The sequence below is a fragment of the Lissotriton helveticus genome, chromosome 3_1 (assembly GCF_964261635.1).
Source record: "Lissotriton helveticus chromosome 3_1, aLisHel1.1, whole genome shotgun sequence".
Lineage (NCBI taxonomy): Eukaryota > Metazoa > Chordata > Amphibia > Caudata > Salamandridae > Lissotriton > Lissotriton helveticus.
In genome coordinates, this window is record NC_136061.1 from 1,619,576,429 (window position 1) to 1,619,597,201 (window position 20,773).

General features: G+C 44.2%; 1 protein-coding gene across 1 annotated transcript in view; it reads left to right on the plus strand.

Moving 5' to 3' along the window:
• The window catches only part of LOC144825073 (6-pyruvoyl tetrahydrobiopterin synthase-like), a 148,864-nt gene that overhangs the window by 94,327 nt on the left and 33,764 nt on the right, over positions 1 to 20,773 (plus strand). Inside the window, exon 3 of the mRNA XM_078683979.1 lies at positions 2,204 to 2,226. Within this exon, the coding sequence (XP_078540105.1) occupies positions 2,204 to 2,226 (23 nt within the window). The remainder of the gene's footprint in view (positions 1 to 2,203; positions 2,227 to 20,773) is intronic.

Below are 20,773 nucleotides of genomic sequence, written 5' to 3' on the forward strand. Positions count from 1 at the left end.
CTCCAGATATGGAAAAAAAATTTATGGAAAAAATATTGAATGAATACAAAATCATCTGATGAGTATAGCCAAGAACCCGAAGAAAATGTGATATAAGGTTCTCCAGTGGCTTTTAATACAAAAAACCCAACTGTTAAAGTTTTATGATATCCCACGGATAAATGGCTCTACAAGATTGGTCGATCTATACCCCGGGGAGGTCTGGCTGTTGCAAACCGGTGTACTAAAGAAATGGGAGGAGAATGGGTACAGGGAAGTGGGACACTTTCTTAATGCAGATTCCTGCAAAAAATGGCCAGAGCTAGAGAATTGGCTGCTTCATTCCAGGGATATGCATAATTGGTCGTTTATCCGAATCAAGCATTTTTTAGAAAATATTGACTCTAGAGTGCTAAGAGTAAGATCAAAACTAAGCGATGCGCTACAAGAAACAATGGATAAGTGGTCAGTAAGCTGCTGGGTGAAAATCTTCAAAGAAAATAAATCCTCCAATGTCTATGAAAACCCCCAAGATAAATGGCAGAGGAAAGAAGGCCTCCAGATCCCTTGAATGGTCTGGAATAGAATGAACAAACTTAATGCAACAACAATTATAGGTGCCAATTTTATGAGAATGCAATTCTACACAAAATGGTTAATATATTGGACCCCATTGTTTCTCCATAATATATACCCCCAGATTGGGGGCAGGTGTTTTCGCTGCTCGAAAGAGGGAGGAGGTACTTGATCTCGTATTGTCTGGGATTGCCCAAAGATCAAGCAACTATGAGTAGAAACTGAGAAATATCTCAGAACGACTATAGGTCAAGCATTAACTATTGACAAGTATATTACAGTTCTGGGATGTTCTCGAAGCACAACAATAGACAAATTGCATGGGGAATGCTTATTTATATCAGCACTGGCGGCAAGATCATTAATTCTACAAAATTGGCAAAGTAATACTCTACCCACTTTCCAAGCCTGGAGGGCTAAACTTCACAAAGTCAAAGAGCTGGATAGACATTATTCTTTAAGATTAGGGTCTCTTACAAAATTTGAGAAATGCTGGAAGTCCATAGGAAACTCATCTGTGATTTGGTGAAAATGAAATATTAAAGGGAAATTGTGCAATATGTGGGTTTCTTTTTCTATTTCTGATTTTCCGTGCTTTTAATTTATGCTTTTTTTATATTAATGTTATCTGAGATTGGACTATGTTTGTGGGAATATATCAACCAAAATTATAATTGAGCACCGTAAGCACTTTATTTTGTACATGTTGAATTGTGAATTGAACTCTCAATAAAAAATAAAAAACAAAAAAACAATTGGGATTTTGTGTGGCAACTTAATGGTTTGACCCAGCTGTCCTACTAATAAGTAATAGCTTTTCTCTGTACAGTGTCTTAGTGCTAGTGTATGAAGAACATATTTTGCGATTCGCTAATTGTAAATCCTTTCAATTCGCAATTAAGAAATCGTAAAAACAGCATGATGGAAAGTGTCTTGAACACTTTCTGCGATTCCCAGTGAGTCGCAAATGGCCTACCTTATGAATATTAATTAGGTAGGTCGCAATTTGCGTCCCATTAAGATTTTTAAAAATCACAGTAATTGTGACCTGCGGAGGTCAGCAGACCAACATGTTAGTGATTGCTTTTAGATAAAGCAATTTCTTTCTGTAAAGCAGCCCGGTTTCCTTAGAGGGAACAGCATGCTTTACAAAAAGAAAAATTTAATGTTTTACTTTCATTTTTGCTTTTGCAAACATTCACAAAAAGGAAGGGATCCCTTAGGGACCCCTTCCCATTTGAGAATGGTTTACCACCTACTTGAAGTAGGTGGTAAAATGCAAATGTTTTGCGACCACATTTTGGTCGCAAAACATTCATACATAGAAATGCGATTCAGTATTAGGAAGGGACGCCCTAAACATGCTCCTTCCTAATACCGAATTGCAAACCCAAACTGTGATTCGGTAACAGGCTACTGAATCTCAATTTGGGTTTGATATATGTGAAAAGCCTTTTTTGAGTTCGCAAACAGGTCAATTCTGCAAACTGTCCTGTTTGTGACCTCAGAAAAGCTTCATACATGTGACCCTTAGGATCTTAAAATTAACAATTGTCATTTCTTTATCACATTTGCATCAGCTTTGGTTATGTTGTGTATAATCATAATGAAGTAACATGTTCTCTCTTCTTTTTGTTTTTTCCAACAGTTATAGTGACTGTACGAGGAGAAGTAAGACTCTTTACTTTGTTCATTTCATGTTCTCATTTTATTTTCATGTATTCATACATATAAAGGCATGTCCTTTAGACATAAACTGCTTTTGCTATACCTGTTTGTACAGAACATTAACTATATTAAAATGAATGATGGGTAGTGAAATAGAATGGGGTAAAATTGCAAGATTCAAGATTCAGTCCTATCAATTTTTTTTCATTGAATTTTAAATGAAGACTAATATTTTCACTTGACAGGAGGTGTTCTCACAGGAAAACCCCACCTCTCTGAAATTGAGGGCCATATTTATCATTCTTGCAAGCAACACAATGCATCACGTCACCTTGTTGCGCTGTGTGAAAGGGAGAAGGTAGGAATGCACCATATCTAATAAGATATGGTGCATTCCTGCTCTCTGCCTATGCTTGCACACAAACTGCTGCCCAGTGCAGAATGGGGCCCCTTGCTGCACAAAAACAATCCTCTGAGGTTTTTTAAATTCTACATATGCTTCAGAATGCAACACACAGAACGAGGTAAAATGAGTAGAAATAAAGATATTTCTCCTCGCTACGTCTCTCTTGGAGAGGCGTAGACTCTGATGCATTCCCAGGTCTACCAGTATTGGTAAATCTGGAATCCATATGTGGATGCATGGGAACACCCACGCTTCCCCCATACAACACCTCCCTGCAGCAGAGTAATTTAAGGCAGTTACTTGTGCTGTCTTGTGATACTGTAGATTTATCAAGCTCCTCTGGCCTTGCATGGATTGATAAGTCTCATCTAGGTTTTGCATCACCCTTGTGCTACTTTGCTGGGCATATTGGCGATGGAAAACGTTTTGAATATGCCCCTGAATATCTATTCATGCCAAAACAATTAATTCCTGTAAGCCTTCTTGGTATTTCTTTGTCAGACTTTGTGATGCCTGAGTAGCGTTGTGCAATTTGTATTTTTCAGTGAAGTTTTACGAAGGTCGTTTTCACAATTTATGCATTTTCAAAGTGTTGCTGGTTTAGGTTTACCTACTCCTGGGCCTTGAATTTTTTTTTTGACTTTTAATCAAATCCAACCATCGAAAATATATGTTGCGTTTTGATTTATTGGTTTAGCTTTTGGATATTTTTGAATTGAATTGAAAACAAGCTTTATTTCGATACTTTGGACATATCTTAAAAAGCATTACAGACAAACAATTTTTAAAAAAGGATGAGTACGTATAAAACAATTCAAATTCATATTTTACATCATTTACATAAAACTGCTGAGGGCAGTAAGACGGAATGTGCAACTTACTGCTTGTGTACTGATTTTAGCTTTAGAGACCTGATCTGCCAGGCCCATGCTAAGAATTTGGCTAAACAGAAAGCAAACAAAGGGCGGGGGTCAGATCTTAAAATGCGAAGAGCCTCAAGGTGAGATCTAGTTCCAAGACTCCTACACAAAGGCTTTAGCCAGGAGCGGCGCGGGGCAATATAGGCTGGACACTCAAAGAGAAGATGGGACACAGACTCTGACCTACTGGTGCAAAACGGGTAAAATATGGATAGATGTAATGATGACCTCCAGCTGGCAACCAGTTTGCCCACTGGCAACAGACCCAACCTAAATTTGATGTAGAGTGCCCTGTCCCATGGTTTGCTAATCTGGTCCAGGTAAGGTTCATAACAAGGAACGTCCTTCAGCAAAAGAAATTCAACAGTGGTTCTGCAAAGGCAGGGATTACAATTCATGGCATTCGTCACCCATGACCAATACAAAAATTTCAGTGTCTGCTTGGGCGGAGCTGATCTGCTATCCCATGCATCCTTGAGACCTAGTGCAATGAGAAGACGCTTGGTTTCTTTGAGCCAGCGAATTTTGGACCAGCCTGGTGACAAGAGCAGCTCTTTTAGCCCATCAGCATAACTAGATAGTTCGGGTACCCTCCAGATGCGTGCCCAGAGGAGAAGGGGCCGCAGCCTTGCCTGATCACCTATCGGTCGAGTACCTGCATCAAGTAGAATTGGGGGGGCAGGAGTGCTGTGCGGCAGTCCCATGAGGTCTCTGTGGAATTTATTTTCAACTCTAGTTAAAATGTCTGTGTTCTGGAAACCCCATAGTTCTGATCCGTAGAGGGCTGCACTCACCCCCCTTGCCCTGTAGATTTCCAATACGGGACCGATAGGCTTGAGGATAGAGGTCCGTTGTTCTTTCATTAGTGCCCCTACCACCTTCCTGTGGGCCAGCGATGCCTTTTGTTGGTGGGGTTGCCAGCTCATTGAGTCACTAAGACAAATGCCCAAATAGTCGAATTCCTTTACTCTTTCTAGTGGAACAGAATCCAGAGATGGTGGGGTAACGAATTTCTTCCGAGAATTCATTACCAGGAACTTGGTTTTACTAACGTTTATAGAAAGACCCCTTGCTGCGCAAAAGTCTTTAAAACCAGTGAGTAGGCATTGGAGGCCTGCAGGTGTTTTTGAGATCAGGAGGGTGTCATCTGCGAAGAGGAGAGTAGGAATTTTCCTACCAGCCAGGGTCGGTGCCTCAGCCGGATGTTTGAGGAGATGCTACACCACTCCATTAACATATAGGGAGAATAGAGTGGGGGCAAGAACACAACCCTGGCGGACTCCCCTATTCACAGAGATGTGAGAGGTTTTTTGGCCCTGATCCCCCACCTAATCTGAGCAAAGTTGTCCTCGTGTAGTTGAATGAGCATATGCAGTAAGTACTGGGGAATACCCATCCTGCCCAAGACCCGCCACAGTTGGTCTCGTGGAACTAAGTCAAATGCTGTGCGTAGGTCTATAAACGCGAGGTACAGGCTACATTTGCCCAGGACAACTACTTTCCAAATTATCATGAGGAGCCGAAATGTTTGCTCGATTGTGCCAGTACCAGTTCTAAATCCTGCCTGGAAATCCGAGAGGATTTTTTCATCCTCCATCCACTGCTGGATCCTTCCTAGGACTACTTTGCCAGCAATCTTCTGCGCAGAGTCGAGCAAGCTGATTGGGCGATAATTTGCAGGGTCGTCCCGGGTCCCTTTTTTAAAAATTGGGACGACCTCCGCTCCCTTCCATGAGGCCGGGAGACCTCCACCCCTCAATACAGCATTCAGAAGTGCGGCAATTAGGCTGCTCCATCCGTGCATGTTGACCCTTATAAGGTCGCCTGGGATTCCATCCGGCCCCGCAGCTTTATTTGGAACCAAGCATTTGATTGCCCCCTCAACTTCCTTGATTGTAAAAAGGTCAGCTTTAGTGTGAGCTGTGCTGTGATGGGAGCAAAGGCCGGGCAGTTGGATCGTGTGGTTGGCTGAGGAACCCCCAGATGAAGAGTAGAGCTGGGAGAAGTGAGCATGCCACGCCTCCCCAGTAATATTGCAGGTCATAAGAGCGGCAATGGGTTTAGATCTCAATCTCACCAGATCACAGAAGCCCTTTGAGTCTTTCTTGGAGCTTGCCTCTGTAAGGTTGGACCAAAATAGAGTTTCGTGCTCGACCCTGACTGTAGATAGTGTCTTCCGGTATCTTTTCCTTGCTAATTTGATGATATTAGCCTCCTTAGATTTCACTGCTCTGATGAGATCGCATTTTGCAGAGCGACAGGCAGGGGTGAACCAGGAGTCTCCGATTTTGTTAGTGCTTTTTCTCTTCCGTCTCCCATCTACTGGAGCAATAGTAAACAAATCTCCTAAAGCTTTCGTTGTTTCAGTGAAAAGTTGCAAAGCGTCCGTGTTACCAAGGCAACTAGCATAAATCCCTACTTTGGCTTTGGACATTATTGAGTTTACAATTGCCATTTTCCCTTCATCCGTGGCAACTTTGCTCCATTTGAGCCTCCTTCCACAGTTCGAAGGGCAGACTTCATGGGTTGGCTTCCATGCGTGGGGGGGGGGAATTTGTCTTCGGGCCCCTCCAGGGGGAAGACAGTGATAGTGCTAAAAAGTTGTGGTCGCTATCAGCCGTTGTTACAACTTCCATGTCGAGCAGATGGGCCCAAAGCTTAAAGTTTAGGAGAATGTAATCAATTCGAGAGGTGTGGCCAGCCCTATTGAAGGTGTGGGCCCCATTGAGATCGGATTTGGATCTACCATTTACTGCCCTTAGGCCAAATTCCATACAAAGGGCATTAAGATGTATGGCCCCCTGTGACCATTTTTTGATAGGATCGAGTGTTAGTACAGGGATACCTCTCCTAGAATCTGCCTCCCAGGTGTCTAAAATGTCCTCACTAGCAAGAGGCTTGAAGGAGCAATTAAAATCCCCAGCAAGAAGGACATGGGAATTGACATTACAGGTTCCGAGTTCGTCTTCTAGGCCTAGTTGTGACAACATGGATACGCCACCCCTTGCCCCCCTAAGGTAGATGTTAAATATTTCCAAATTTCCCCCCCCCAGACCTTTAACTACTAATCTCTGCAGGTCAGGGGAGTTTGTGGAAAGGTGTCTGATGGAAAGGCCCAAGGAGATTCTGACCCAAATTAGAAGGCTGCCTGAAGGGCGACCTTTGGAACCAGGGGATTGAAGAGCTGGGACAAAATATGTGGTGTAACCCACCTTATGCCGGGGTTCAACACACCAGGTTTCTTGCAATAAGCAAATCCCGAAGGATTCTACTAGGAGATTCCAATCGGGGATGTTAAGGTTGCGTGCAAGGCCTGCTACGTTCCAGCTAAGGATCCGTAGCGCAGTACCCGGAATAATGTTCCCATTAATCATCATTCCTGGGGATATACGAGGTGCTAATGTATTGGACTCAGGGTATCTATCTGTGGGTAACAAGATGGCATCCCCTGTGGGATTTTTCACTTTAGGGTCTGCCCCCACCCTAATAATAGATTTAGCTTCAGTGGGAGATGGTACAGGAGACACTACTACGGGAGCTGTCTTGTTTCTACGAGTTTGAGATAACGCAGGTGGAGGTGCCCTAGGTGGTGAATCAGACGAGGTCAAGATTGTATGTTGCTGTGCTACCTCGTGAGTGGCATTACACGTCCGCCCAGCATCTGCTACCACGTGTGGGTTGTAGTGATCAAAAGGGTGAATAATGGAGGGGTGAAAAGATGTAATGTTGGGTGGTGGCCTAGCAAGTTTTCCCAGTTTATTTGGAGTAGAGCTACACTGCGCTAGACTGCTCTCGGGGATTACTGGATCCGAGGATGCTGGTAACGATTTAGTCTTAGCATCGTGGGATATACAGGAGGGCAGGGAGAGTCAATCAACCTCTTCTAAGCAACCCAATCTGTTTGAGGTTGTTGCTCCCTGCCACCTCCTATTAGGATATTGCCGGCCCCCACTCTCCCCTCTGTAGGCCGGAAGACAGGGATTTGACCACTCGCCCGCGAGGTTTTGAAAATGGCGGGGGGGGTAAAAGAAGGTTAGAGGTCTGGGAACAATGGAAGAATTATCCTCTCCAGAGTTCCAAGAACAAATAAATTCTGCCGTCTGGGGTTCATCGAAGGAGACTACTATGCAGTCACCTGGGGTAGATTTGCGTGTTTGTCCTACCCAGGGGACTCTACGCACCATTAGGACTTTACTTCTCAGGTGCCTTGGAGTCTGCCTATTAGTGTTTAGCCAATGGATGACCTTGTCCTTGAGGGACCAGTAGTTCTCTTGAATGGTTCTCTCAAGAACAGGAACACCCGTTAATATTACCACATAAGGCTTTACGTCAGGGGGTAGATCTATATACCCCCGCGAAAATTTTCGGCGTTCCGTTGTTCATGCTTAGCAGGAAGATTGTGATTAGTGACATGAGCCCTCTGAGTAGCAGCCTCCTTGATGGATTTAGGAGGCTGTTGTAGAGGCTGTGGGGGTGACTTAGTGGGGGGATTGATGAGTTTGGAATCAAAGCCTTTAGTACGTGGTTTAGGGAGTGGCTTAGGTATAGGCTTACTGGGGGACGGTACAACTGGTAAAGTAGGGGTTGAATCTTGCTGAACTTTGGAAGGCCCATTGCTGTTTTGGAGAGTGAGGCTTGCTAGCTTTAAAATACTCTTTTCCATTTCCAAAAGGTGGTTTTCAATTTGGGAAAGTCTAAGGTCTAGCGGGGTAAGGAGCTTTTTTAGTGAGTTCCAGACTAGATCAAGGAACTCGCCATCACTACCCCCAGGCGCACTTGGATCCCCCCCAGTAATCACCTGTGTAGTGGCTCTGGCAACTGATTACGGGCTTGGGCAATTCCCAGAGGCATTAGAGTGGTCCGTATTTAAGGCAACTAGACTAGGTGCTGGTCGCTGGACAGATGGATTGACAATAGATGGACAATATATCCTAGCTATTTTCGCCTTCTTCCGCGAGAAAGCAGGCATTATGGTGCGTTTCCTTTTTTGGAGTGGGCCTTTCTGGTGAAGACCCTGTAGGGAAGCATACTCCTCAACGGTGGTAGGAGATGCCAGATTGGAAGTTGTATCTAGGTCCAAATCAATACACCTGTCACTAGCATGCAAAGGGGAAGTATCCTTATTTTGTGAATGGAAGGAACTAGGAGGAAGAGAGAACCTTGGTGTTAGGGGAGGGATTTGGTGAACCTCGGCCTGGGATGTAATTAGTCGGGCGTTAGGTAAATAATCGGGGCTCTTAGCTGTTGCTATGTGGCCTAGAGAAGATTTTTTCGATGATGCAAAAGCTTCAGACAGTCTTCTAGCTGCTTCTAAGTCCAGGGATACTCGTTTTTGCATTTTCGTGATTTCATGGTCAATGGCAACGTTTGTTCTGGTAATAAAGTCATCCAAAGTTCCATTGACCAACCTTTTCCTGCCCTTAGCGGTATTGCTACGGGTAACCCGTGTGGACATGATGGTAAATTAGAGTTTTATGTGCCTTACTAAACAAATAGAGGGTGTGGATACAATGTGCGCTAAATGAGGAGGATGAGAGCCAAAGGTTTAGGGTCCAGTCCGGTCTCTCCGGTCCTCGAACGGCCTCAAACGGCCCGCTCTTAGCCCGGTCTTCGCCCCGAGCTGCGTCCCGCGCTGCGGGAGATTGAGACCTTGATGTAGAGTGCGTTATGGGCGGAGTGCGGACCCACAGGGAGAGCGGACCGGAAGCTGACCCTCGGTCACGCAGGGACTCCTGGGAAATGGAGTCCCTGCTACGCTCGCAGCCCCGCTTCAGCCCTCAGCCCGGTTACTGCACTCCTCGTCACCCCGCAAGAACCAGTGACTAGTCCCACTCAAAGCCGGCGAGGTCCGTGGGCAAGTCTGGAAAACAGCAAGGAAAGTCGCCACATGCCTCCAGGTAGTGCTCCTGCTAGTAGCGTGCGAAGGCGTCCCACAGAGACAGGGCAAACACAAGTCTTTAAGGCCTCCTGGTGGGCCGAGGGCGGACCCACAGGGAGAGCGGACCGGAAGCTGACCCTCGGTCACGCAGGGACTCCTGGGAAATGGAGTCCCTGCTACGCTCGCAGCCCCGCTTAAGCCCTCAGCCCGGTTACTGCACTCCTCGTCACCCCGCAAGAACCAGTGACTAGTCCCACTCAAAGCCGGCGAAGCGGTACCCGCGGAGCGGGTGCGGCGAGGTCCGTGGGCAAGTCTGGAAAACAGCAAGGAAAGTCGCCAAATGCCTCCAGGTAGTGCTCCTGCTAGTAGCGTGCGTTGGATATTTTTATGTTAGCAATGACCAACGCATGCAGACTTTTTTCTAGAGTGCTAAGAGTAAGATCAAAACTAAGTGATGCGCTACCAGAAACAACTGATAAGTGGTCAGTAAGCAGCTGGGTGAAAATCTTTAAAGAAAACAAATCCTCCAATTGGTTGGTGTACGCCTCGTGACATACATTTTTGCTGACGTAAGGATTTTCCTGAAATAGTGTCAAACTTGGCAACCTGTGAAATTTCCAGTAGCATTCCATCTAATTATTTCAAGGGGTCAGCCCATTTATCAGCTGAGTAAAGGTCAAACGAAGCAGAACTCAACCAAAGTAAATGTAAACTATAAGGTAGAGTAATATGGTTTATGAATGTTTCACATTCTCCAAATATATTATCTCCTGGGAGCATAATTACAAGAGCTAACACATCAGAGTTGATGTGTCAGATTTCCTGCGCCTGCCGCAAATGGATGCGCTGTATTTACAATGCAGTGTTCCATGGTGAAAGAATTCAAACATGCACCAGAAATTCTGATGCACCTCTGGCTCTAAAGTGACGCATTGCTGGAATTGGTAGTAAAGAATGAAGCAACTCTAGTAATGTGTCAGAACACAGAGGCGAGTCTCATTGTGAAAGCCCTGCATCAATCCTTATGCCTGGTTTGATAAGGCATAGGGACTTTGATGCAGTAAAGTCATAGTGTGACGCAGTGAAAAGTTGCAAAGTTCACAGCGTCAGTTCTACATGTTTTTTAATGTGGGAACGCCTACCCAGCATACATTATATTTGGCCCAAGTACAATCTGAAGCTACCCTCTACAAATTGATGCAGTTTATAAATATGGAGCAGTGTGAAGCACTTACTGCACTGCCACCCGGCATCAAAACAAATGATGCTGTGGCATGTGCTAGCTCCTTGTAAATAATACCCTCGGTGCTTTGGTGAAGAAATTATCTGCAGTCCTGGATTTGCAGACAGGGATGTGGCTTCATGGAGGAAGCCCGTGGACATGCCCTAGCCAGGTGAATCTGTGTGGTGTGAACGTATAGTTTTCTTTCCAGATGTTGTCCTTGGTGGAGTGAAGGGTCTTGGGTTTTGCAGTGCCATCCAGAGTTCAGTTGGTTTATGCCTGGATTGTCTCTGTGGAGTTTACCACAGTACGTTTGTAAGTCTTCTGACCTTTGCAGTATTTGATCTGACCAAACCCCTTATTGCCTTTCCAAAGTCATCACCTTTCCTAGTTGTAGGTGGGAGGTTTAGCCTTGTAAGTTACAAACACCGTTGTGTAATTGTTCTTCTGTGGTGCCACAGCTGCCACATTAGAAGACTGACCTGATTTTTTCTTCATATATGGTGGAAAGTGCATTGCTTGTTATAGTACGGTAATCCATCTAGAGGGAAACCAGGTTAGGGGTAGGGTTACATCTCCAAGGCATCCCTGGGGCTTCATTCAGACCCCTTCTGCTGGAAGGTGGCTACTGGACTCCTGAGGTACATTTAAGGTGCCACAGGTACCCGCAGCTAGGGCATGAAACCAGAGCAGGCCAGGGGCAGGACTACATCTTCAAGGTTTCCCTGGGGCCTTATCCTTGTCACTTTCACTGAGAGGCAGCTACTTGACCCCTGAAGCAAATTTAAGGCGCCACAAGCTCTTGCACTGTGAGACACGAAACCGGAGCAGGACAGGGGCAGAACTACATCTCCCAGGCTCTCCTGGGGTTTTATGGTGATCACTTCCCAGAGGAGGCGCCCCTAAGGTGCATTTAAGGCACTGTAAGCCCACTCAGCATGGGACACTTAACCAGACCAGGCCTGGGAAGCCTGTCAGGCTTCCCGGGGGCTTTCTGCTGATAACTTCTGCCTTTTGCTTTTGTTGTTCAAAATGGGATGGGTATGCCCAGACATGGGTCTTGTGCTCTCTGCGCCACTGGATTCAATCTAGCTTGGCTGACAAAGGGTAATACCTGAAACCGGTCCGAGGATGCTTGTTTCCAGTCCAGGGAGGACCAGGACTAGCAGTTCAGGTTGGATTGTTCCCATGAGGAACAAGGTCAAGACTGATTTGCATATAGCTGGGTCCAAACTGGGGTGGCATCGTGAGAAAAAGTATGATGGATTAAACCCAGATGTGTGACTGGTGGTGAGTGGTTGAAAAGCTTCGCCACGCTGTCCATCAGCATCTTGTGTTTACCAAAAAATCAGATGCTGCCAACCAAAAGAAGAATGACCGAAGAGCAGTGAAATGCAAGAACTGTGTAAGAAGCTACTGACTTGGCTCCTAACTTGCCTTGTAAGTTACTAACACTGTTGTGTAATTGTTCTTCTGTGGTGCCGCAGCTGCCACATTAGACGACTGACCTGATTTTTTCTTTAGATATGGTGGAAAGCGCATTGACTGTTATAGTACTGTAATCCATCTTGAGCGAAACCAGATTAGGGGTAGGGTTACATCTCCAAGGCATCCCTGGGGCTTCATGCAGACCCCTTCTGCTGGAAGGTGGCTACCGGACCCTGAGGTACATATAAGGTGCCACAGGTACCCGCAGCTAGGGCATGAAACCAGAATAGGCATGGGGCAGGACTACATCTTCAAGGTTTCCCCTGGGCCTTATGCTTGCCACTTTCACTGAGAGGCAGCTACTTGACCCCTGAAGCAAATTTAAGGCACCACAAGCTCTTGCACCGCGAGACACGAAACCGGAGCAGGACATGGGCAAAACGACATCTTCCAGGCTTTCCTGGGCCTTTATGGTGATCACTTCCCCCAGGAGGCGCCCCTGAGGTGCATTTAAGGCACCGTAAGCCCACTCAGCATTGGACATTTAACCAGACCTGGCCTGGGAAGCCTGTCAGGCTTCCCAGGGGCATTCTGCTGATAACTTCTACCTTTTGATTTTGTTGCCTGTAGTGGGATGGGTATGCCCAGACATGGGGCAGGTGCTCCTTCCGCCACTGGATTTAATCTAGCTTGGCTGATAAAGGGTAATACCTGAAACCGGTCTGAGGATGCTTGTTTCCAGTCCAGGGAGGCCCCGGACTAGCAATTCAGGCTGGATTGTTCCCATGAGGAACAGGGTCAAGACTGATTTGCATATAGCTGGATCCAAACTGGGGTGGCATAGTGGGATAAAGAATGATGGATTGAACCCAGATCTGTGACTGGTGGTGAGTGGTTGAAAAGTTTCAGCACTCTGTTTATCATCTTGTTGTGCTTACCAAAAAATCAGATACTGCCAACCAAAAGAAGAATGACCGAAGAGCAGTGAAATGCAAGAACTGTGTAAGAAGCAACTGACTTGGCTCCTAACCTGCCGATTTGTCTGCTGTTCCAGAAAATTGCACAAAGTTGAGTCATCCTGCAAGCTGCTATGCCTTCAATAGCCTGAGAGGGCTGCCAGCACTTCTGCCAAGACTTAGGAAGTCCTGTGGAGCAGCAGAGCTGCTTCCCTGCATCCTCCGAGCACCCACAAAGACCTAAGAAGACTCTGGACTGCACAAACCCAGCACTGGAAAGCACGACTGCACCCATACCACTTAACCTGAGCTGAAGTGGGCCAGCATGGTTCCCCAGCCTCTCAGAGACAAATCCCACCCTGGACTTGCCCACAGGAGACTTCCCAGTGCCGCCTGTAGCCTGTTTGCAGGCGCCCTTTACTGGGACTGCTCCCCGTTATGAAAATCTGATGCCTGAAGAAAACTTTGCACCCGTCATCACTCGCTCATGGAGAAGAGGTCCAAAGGTGCCCCCACGTCCTCATATATCACAGGACCATGCCCCATACTCACCTTAAGTCCAGGAGATTGGGCTTGTAAGTCGCTGTACTGTACTTGTTTTGTCTGCCATAGGATAAAATTGCAGCTACTTAAACATGCACTGTCGACTTTTGAAATGCAAAAGTATTCCTCTTTAAAAATCTACTTACCTGAGCGCATTTATTCTGAAGTCTAAACATATATAAAGATATGGGTCATTGATGGAACCCCCTATTTACTACTCATTTTTGAAGGGCAGCAAGGTGGAGCTAGGAGCTCAGGGCAGAAGGATTAGCTGGAAGAGGATCTGCCATCTCTCCTTTTTAACAGAGTTGGTTATGAATCATTATGACGACTTTGAGGCATGTCTGTCTGCATACCTGAAAGAGGAATGCCGGGTGACAGCTTTTTATAATGTTTGCTCCAGAGTAAGTGCTATGCTTACCCATCAGGGGGTTAGTGGCAAGAGGACCTTCCCAATTGGTTTGATCAGGGCTGTTCGATGGCTCATCGTGATTTGGTTCAGGCCCTTTATTATAAAAGCAGCCATTAAATATAGGAAGCTTGCTTTGCGTCAGGAGGAATGGGAAGATCTGGTAGAAGCCTTCCACTTGAAGTGCAGCTCTAAGTTCTGGGAAATAGTCAGCCTTCCTTTTTTTTTAGCAATGATTCCCCTGCTAATTATGATTTTATAGCCCGAGATATGTGGGTGACCCAATTTAGAGACATATATAGATCTATGGCCTCTGTGGGAGGGAGGAAGAGGACCTATTTTGTTTTGAGGTATTATAATCTGTGGTGTGAACTAGAGAAACTTAAGGATACCATTGTTTGTATTTGTATCAATAAGGCTCTGGGCCCTGATGGGATTCCATTTGATTTATTTAAGTTGAATGATAACTTGTGGGCACCCCTGCTTACTATGGGCCCAATTCACAAAGTTGAAGTTAGACCAAAAGTCTAACTTAGACCACAATTCTAACTTTATACTTTTCAGTATTCACAAAGGTAAGTTACTACTTGTACCTTTACTAGTATTAATGTTACTAGTAGTAACTTACCTTTATGAATACTGAAAAGTAGTAAAGTTAGACCTCTGTTGTAAATTAGACTTTTGGTCTAACTTTACCTTTGTGAATCGGGCCCTAAGTTCAGACCTGAAGTCAAACTTAGACTTCAGGTCTAAACTTAGACTTCAGATGTAAAGTTGGACTTTAGGGCTTAGAATTCAAGCGTAAAGTTAGACTTCAGGTGTAAAGTTAGACTTTAGGTCTAAACCTAGACTTTAACTCCCAAGTTAGAATTCAGGTCTAAGTTTATCTTTGTGAATCAGGTCCTACGGTTCCAAATGCTGTAGTTTAAACTGGAGTCCCATCTTTGTAAACGCAGACTGTGAATATTCTGATATTTAAAAAGGGCGACAAGAGAGACCCAAAATGTTATAGACCAATATCATTAGTGGATTCTATAGTCAAGATTATTGGGAGCGTCATCCTATCTCGGATGCAGAAATTGTCAGAGCAGAATGTCATTCTTTCTGACATTCACTATGGCTTTAGACGGTATAAAACACTATTGATCAGGCTCTGAACCTTTACTTAATTAATATAAGTATACTGTAGCAAGGCAGGGGAGTATCCATATGGCATTTCTGTATTTAACTGTGTTAATAGAAGCAAACTCTGTTCTTTGACGATTTCTTTGGGAGTTGATCCTGAGCTTGTTCACTTTCTGGCTGACCTTCATATGAATATGTCTGCTTGTGTGAGATATAATGGGAAATGGGACTGTACAGAATACTTTGCTATTTTACTTAGGGGTTTTGTTGGGCTGTATTTTGGCCCCTATTTTTATTCACATGATATATGTAACATCTTTAGGGCCATTTAATGTGGAGGGTCCTTAATCTACCATGAATAGGTAAGAGGCTGATTTCACTACTCCTGTTTCAATGCAGAACTTTGAGTTAAAAGGGTCATTTTTGAGGGGCTCTCTGGATTATGGGAAGAATCTTGCATGGCTGATATGTGTGCAAGAGGGTTTCTAGGCACTTGGGTGGCCTGCGTTGTTTACAGCACCTGAATTTCTCAGAAAATGAGATATAGAATGAGCTAAGGAGAATGTCTTTGCCTGCAGAAAATCTGACAGGGAGGGTTTAGAATTGCATAAAGGTTTGGTGCGGGCATTTGTGATGCTTAAAACAACTTCGCTTATCAAGCCTTATTTGATTTTTGTTGACAATTGCTATTGTAGTGACCTTCTAACAAAATTTCACTTTGGGATGCCACACCAAGTGCTCAAGTTTAACAGAGGATGGTCATTGGTGGAGAATCTTCCCCCTTGTCACTGTGACAACATTTCAAGACAAGATACCCATAATTAGCTATTTACAGTGGTTTGTATTGTGATCTTCATCGCAAATGTATTATTCTCCTTCTTAAAGGTTTGAATTGTATTTGGTCAGACCTGCATTCATGTTTTTACAGATGCTAACTACAGAACATATTTGTTTGTCTGTAGCTGGATTTTACAAGGTGCTGTAAAGAAACGATTGTGTCTTGATAATTGATTGTTTTAATTTTTTCTATATGATGAAATGATTGCTGTGTTTATTTAGTTTTACTGTTTTAAATTTCTGATGTTCCTAACGTTGCATGTATTTATTGTTGGCTGCATGTTTTATGGAAATTATTTTCCGACATACACATTTATGACTGACTGACACTCTCGAGTTCTCAATAGTAATCTACCTGTTCAGCTTACCCTGGTTTCAGTGCTTCCCTGCACTTTGAACTCTCTATGTTTCCTTAGTGCTCCAAACTGATCCTCCTACTTCTCTTGTGGTATGATTTTTTTTGATGTTCTAAAAACCCTAGTACAATATTTCTCTTGAAACATCTGTCTCCACCCTTCTCCCTCTAAAGGGCCTGCCAGTGACGTCTCTATGTGGCTTATTTTGGCCATGCTGGGTCTTTTCCGTGCGGTGGTGAGGTATGCAGTGGTTTGTGGCATCTAGGACGATGAGTCGTGGGGTGTTGGTTGGGATACATTATATTTGATCGAGAATGAGTTCGTTGTAAATCAATTAGGAGACACGTTCCTGGTGGTGAGAAAAAAAGGTAACATGGCAGCAGGACAGGGAGGAACAATGCAGTTTTAGATTCAACACTACCCCTCCTAAAGGAGCTAGAGAAATGAATAGTGCATAAATTAAAATTGAACATTTAATTGCCTATTAAGGAAAGGCGGTTTACTGTTGGTGCTCTGCATACCAAATTCCCTAGAAGCTGTTTCTCATATAGAAACAAGCTCTCGCCTTTGGGACCTGATAAGTATTTAGTTATGCAGCACGTCCCAAAGGCGAGATCTATTGGCTATGCCGATGCCTGTTTTCTTTTCCAGGTGGCGTCCTTCAGTCTGCATGAGCCCGAAATTAAAGGGCAGAGGAGTTCAAGTGGGGGGCACCAAAGCATCCTGATGTGACCATTGTATTGGTCAAAGTGGGGCCAGGCAGGTAGCCTCGGCAGTTATGAGCTGTACATCACTGCGGCAGCAGGGCGATCAGAGGTAGCCGTTTTTGCGTGCTAACCCTAGACTGATGGCCCTTTCAGTGTTGATTTGCAGGCCCCTGCCCCCAGATACAGAGGAGAAGGGGGAGGTGGCCGTGGGCACTGCAGAGGCCTTGCTCGATGTGCACCGCGCAGGGACATGGCTGAATGTTTACGCAATAATTTTAAATTAGGAACATTCCTGCCGTCCTGGGACGCTTTTTAAAAACAAACATTGACATAGCCAATAGGTTTCGCCTTTGGGACCTTATAGGTGTTTAGCCATGCAACAGTTGATGTTGTTGCACCACGGATATTATGCTGCATAACCAAACACTTATAAGGTCCCAAAGGCAAGACCTATTAGCTAGGCAAATGTTTGTTTTACTAGCATTGAAAGACTTCAGTTTTATTTTAAACTTTATTTGTTTAGAAAAGCTAAATACCCTGCACATAAACTCAGAATTTTGAATCACAGGAAATCATTTACAGTTCTCTTTTGATCCTTTGAATGGATTTCAACAAAACTTTGAAATCGACTGGCTTCATAAACTAAGCTTTGGCATGCCAATTTTTGTGAGGATCCATCTTTGGAGAAAATAAGTGGAGGGGGTGGTGGAAAAAAATGGAGGGGTGGTGCAAAAAAGTGGAGGAGGCCTATGTGGGGGATCAGGGGAAAAAGGTAGAGGTTGGAAACAGGTAGAGTGGGGGAAAAGTAGAGGGCGTGGGGCAAAAAAAGCAGAGTGGCTGGGGAAAAAATTACAGTTGAAACAATTAGAGGAGGTGGGGGGAAAGTAGAGGGGGTGGGTATGAGGGGGGAAGTCGAGGGGGGTTGGGCAAAAAAGCAAAGAATGTGGTGGGTGGGGGAAAAAGCAAAGGGTGAGTAAAAAATATAAAGGAGGTGGGGGGGCGGGGGAAGGAGTGTTTTCCAATTTTAGCTCCCATTGGATATTCTGCTCATATTTGTGCCTACTGCCTGAACTACTGAATGTATTTACACTAAACATGTCCTTGAAAGTAGCGATGTAATAAAAAAGTATGCTTTCAATGGATTGCTGTAAATTGGTTAAGTCGTTTTTGAGACATTAGCTTTTTAAAAAGTTGACACTCGGGATTTAAAGGGTTAACACTTGGGATTTGCGGGTCCAGGATTTAGAAAACATAAAAGAATCTGACAGCATCAATGAGTATTTTCTCCTGTCATTGCTTTGGGATCTGCAGTACTAGAGTTGGTACTGCGGATCCTAAAGATATGATAATCTGTCGCAAAAGAAAAAAATTTACAATTTGTGAATTGTAGTCAGTGTCATATGCAATGTACTCTCAGCTGAAAAATATGATTGAGGGACCCGGGTATTGACTTTCTCCTAAGAAGCGCTACACTCAGCCCCTGCAGCCTCCAGTCCCAGCATGCACACTCCCTTCATTGGCAGGCCAGAGAATTGGCCACTCTACTCCCATTCAGATTCTTGGCCTACCTGCTGAGTTTTCACATGTACCACGGCTACCAAGCCCATCCCCATATCATGTTTCGTCCGATCTGGACTTTTTAGCCAATTGAACATTGAATTCTGAGAAATGTGTGTGTGTTTTTTAAAGAAAACAGTTATGAGCAACACAGCATGCAAAGTGCTGCTGGCTGTAGCAAAGACAGAATGAAAGTGCCTCTCAAGAGACAGGGCCGGATATACGTTGTTACAACGCATGCTTTTACCACGCATGCTGTTACAACGCAAGTTTTGCCATGCAAGCCATTACAACGGATTGCTTTGGGGGGTGCTGGATAGTGAATAGTTTAATTTACTATTCCAACTCCAGTCCCCGTGGATAGTAGGGAAGGTGTTGGATAGTAAATTAAACTATTACTTATCCTAGAGTGCCCCCCAGTGCAATGCGTTGTAATGGTTTTCGTGGTAAAGCCTGCATTGTAAAAGCACTGCGTGGTAAAAGTTGCGTTGAAAAGGATGCTCCCCAACAGGGCCTCTTGGCAGCGACACTGTTGCTCGTGGAGTGGGCTGTGACCGCCAAGAGACTTGTTCTTTGCCAAATCAAACTGCAGACAGGGGGGAAGTTTGACTACCCTGTGCAAGACAGATAATCCTCCAGCACTGGTGCCCTCGGGCCTGTTTCACCCTCGCTACAGGCTGACCTGACTCTGGGATTGTATGTCTGTTACATCTTCATTCACATGTTAATTCACACTGTACCTTTAAGTTCCTTTTGTTATGCTTTGAGTGTTCTTTAGAAAACCTCTGGCTACTAGGCATCAGGTCAGTTATTCTGTTCCTGTATGCCAAGAAGCTTCATTCTCTGTTGCTGTGCTGCTGTCAATGAATCCTCATGAAGCTTCAAGTTGTTCTTTTTGAATTTATAACATAATTTGGCGATGAGGGAAGAAACCAGCTTTTTGTTTTGGACTTACAGCAGCACAGGTGTGGAGTTATTATTTGAAATCTTCAATTCTTCGAATTAATCTTAAAGTGATCGTCTGTTTCATTTTTATGAAGATATTTAGTTCATATTGAGGGAAACGGCGTTTCGAGGACTCCTACCAACATTGAATGAGTGAATTTCAACAATTTTGAGGTATTTTGGACTTGTATTTATCTTTGAATTAATTGCACCGGCTTCTGGAGCGTGCTTCCAGGTTGACGACGCGAGACAGAACATCCGTCATTGCGCTTCATCTCAAGCGTCATCGGAGGTGGAACGGAACCAAGTGTTGCTGTTCGATTGAAGCGTCGCACACGGGAAGCCTGAAGCAGCGCGAGAGCCAAGTTACAAGTTTGTTATTACGCAATTACGCTGAGTGCGGCATGACATAATTGCGCTGCGTGGCGGCCATTTTGGATGTGTTTTTTTTCGTTACCGTAGCAACGATTCACCGAGAGCTTGTGATTTTGATTCATGATGTTTTGCTTGGATTTATGAAACGTCTTTCTCTGAAAGTAAGTGTTGCTTCACTTAAAATCTTTATATTACGACGTGGAAGAACTTAATATTGACCTATAACAACAAAGTTTTTTGGTCACTTTTACAAGAATTCGTTTCTGGGATCTCTTCACTATAAACATAAAGAACAAAAGTAACACGTTTGCCACGAGCAAAGGAATACATGTGGTAAATACTTTTCTGTCCATCAGTGAAGTGTCCTTCGGAATTTTATACCACTATAATCACATTTATTGTTTTATTATATTTACAACATGCAATTTTATCCACCAGAGAAATTTTTACAAAACAAAGGAGATCCTCCAATTCCTTGGACACGTTGGAAGGAAGAGTTCTTTAACTACATGAAGGCTATTGATGGCGAACACATGGGTGCGGAGAGAAAGAAAAGTATACTTTTACACTGCTTAGGTTCTGAAGGACAAATGGTTTTTAGGGCTTTACCTCCCATTCCCCGTGCGGATGTTGAAGGTGAAGGTACTAATGTGTATAAAGAAGCACTTCTTAGGATTGAGAAAAGATTTAAACCTGTTTCTAATATAGCTCTTAATAGATATAAGTTTTACACTCGCGCACAAGAAGATATGGAATCGTTTGATGAATTTATGACTGCTTGAAGATCGTTATCTATACATTGTAACTTTGGAAGTATGTGTGATGAGATGTTGAGAGATCAAATCATCGTTCATGTTAAGAGTAAAAAAACACAAGAACGTCTTTG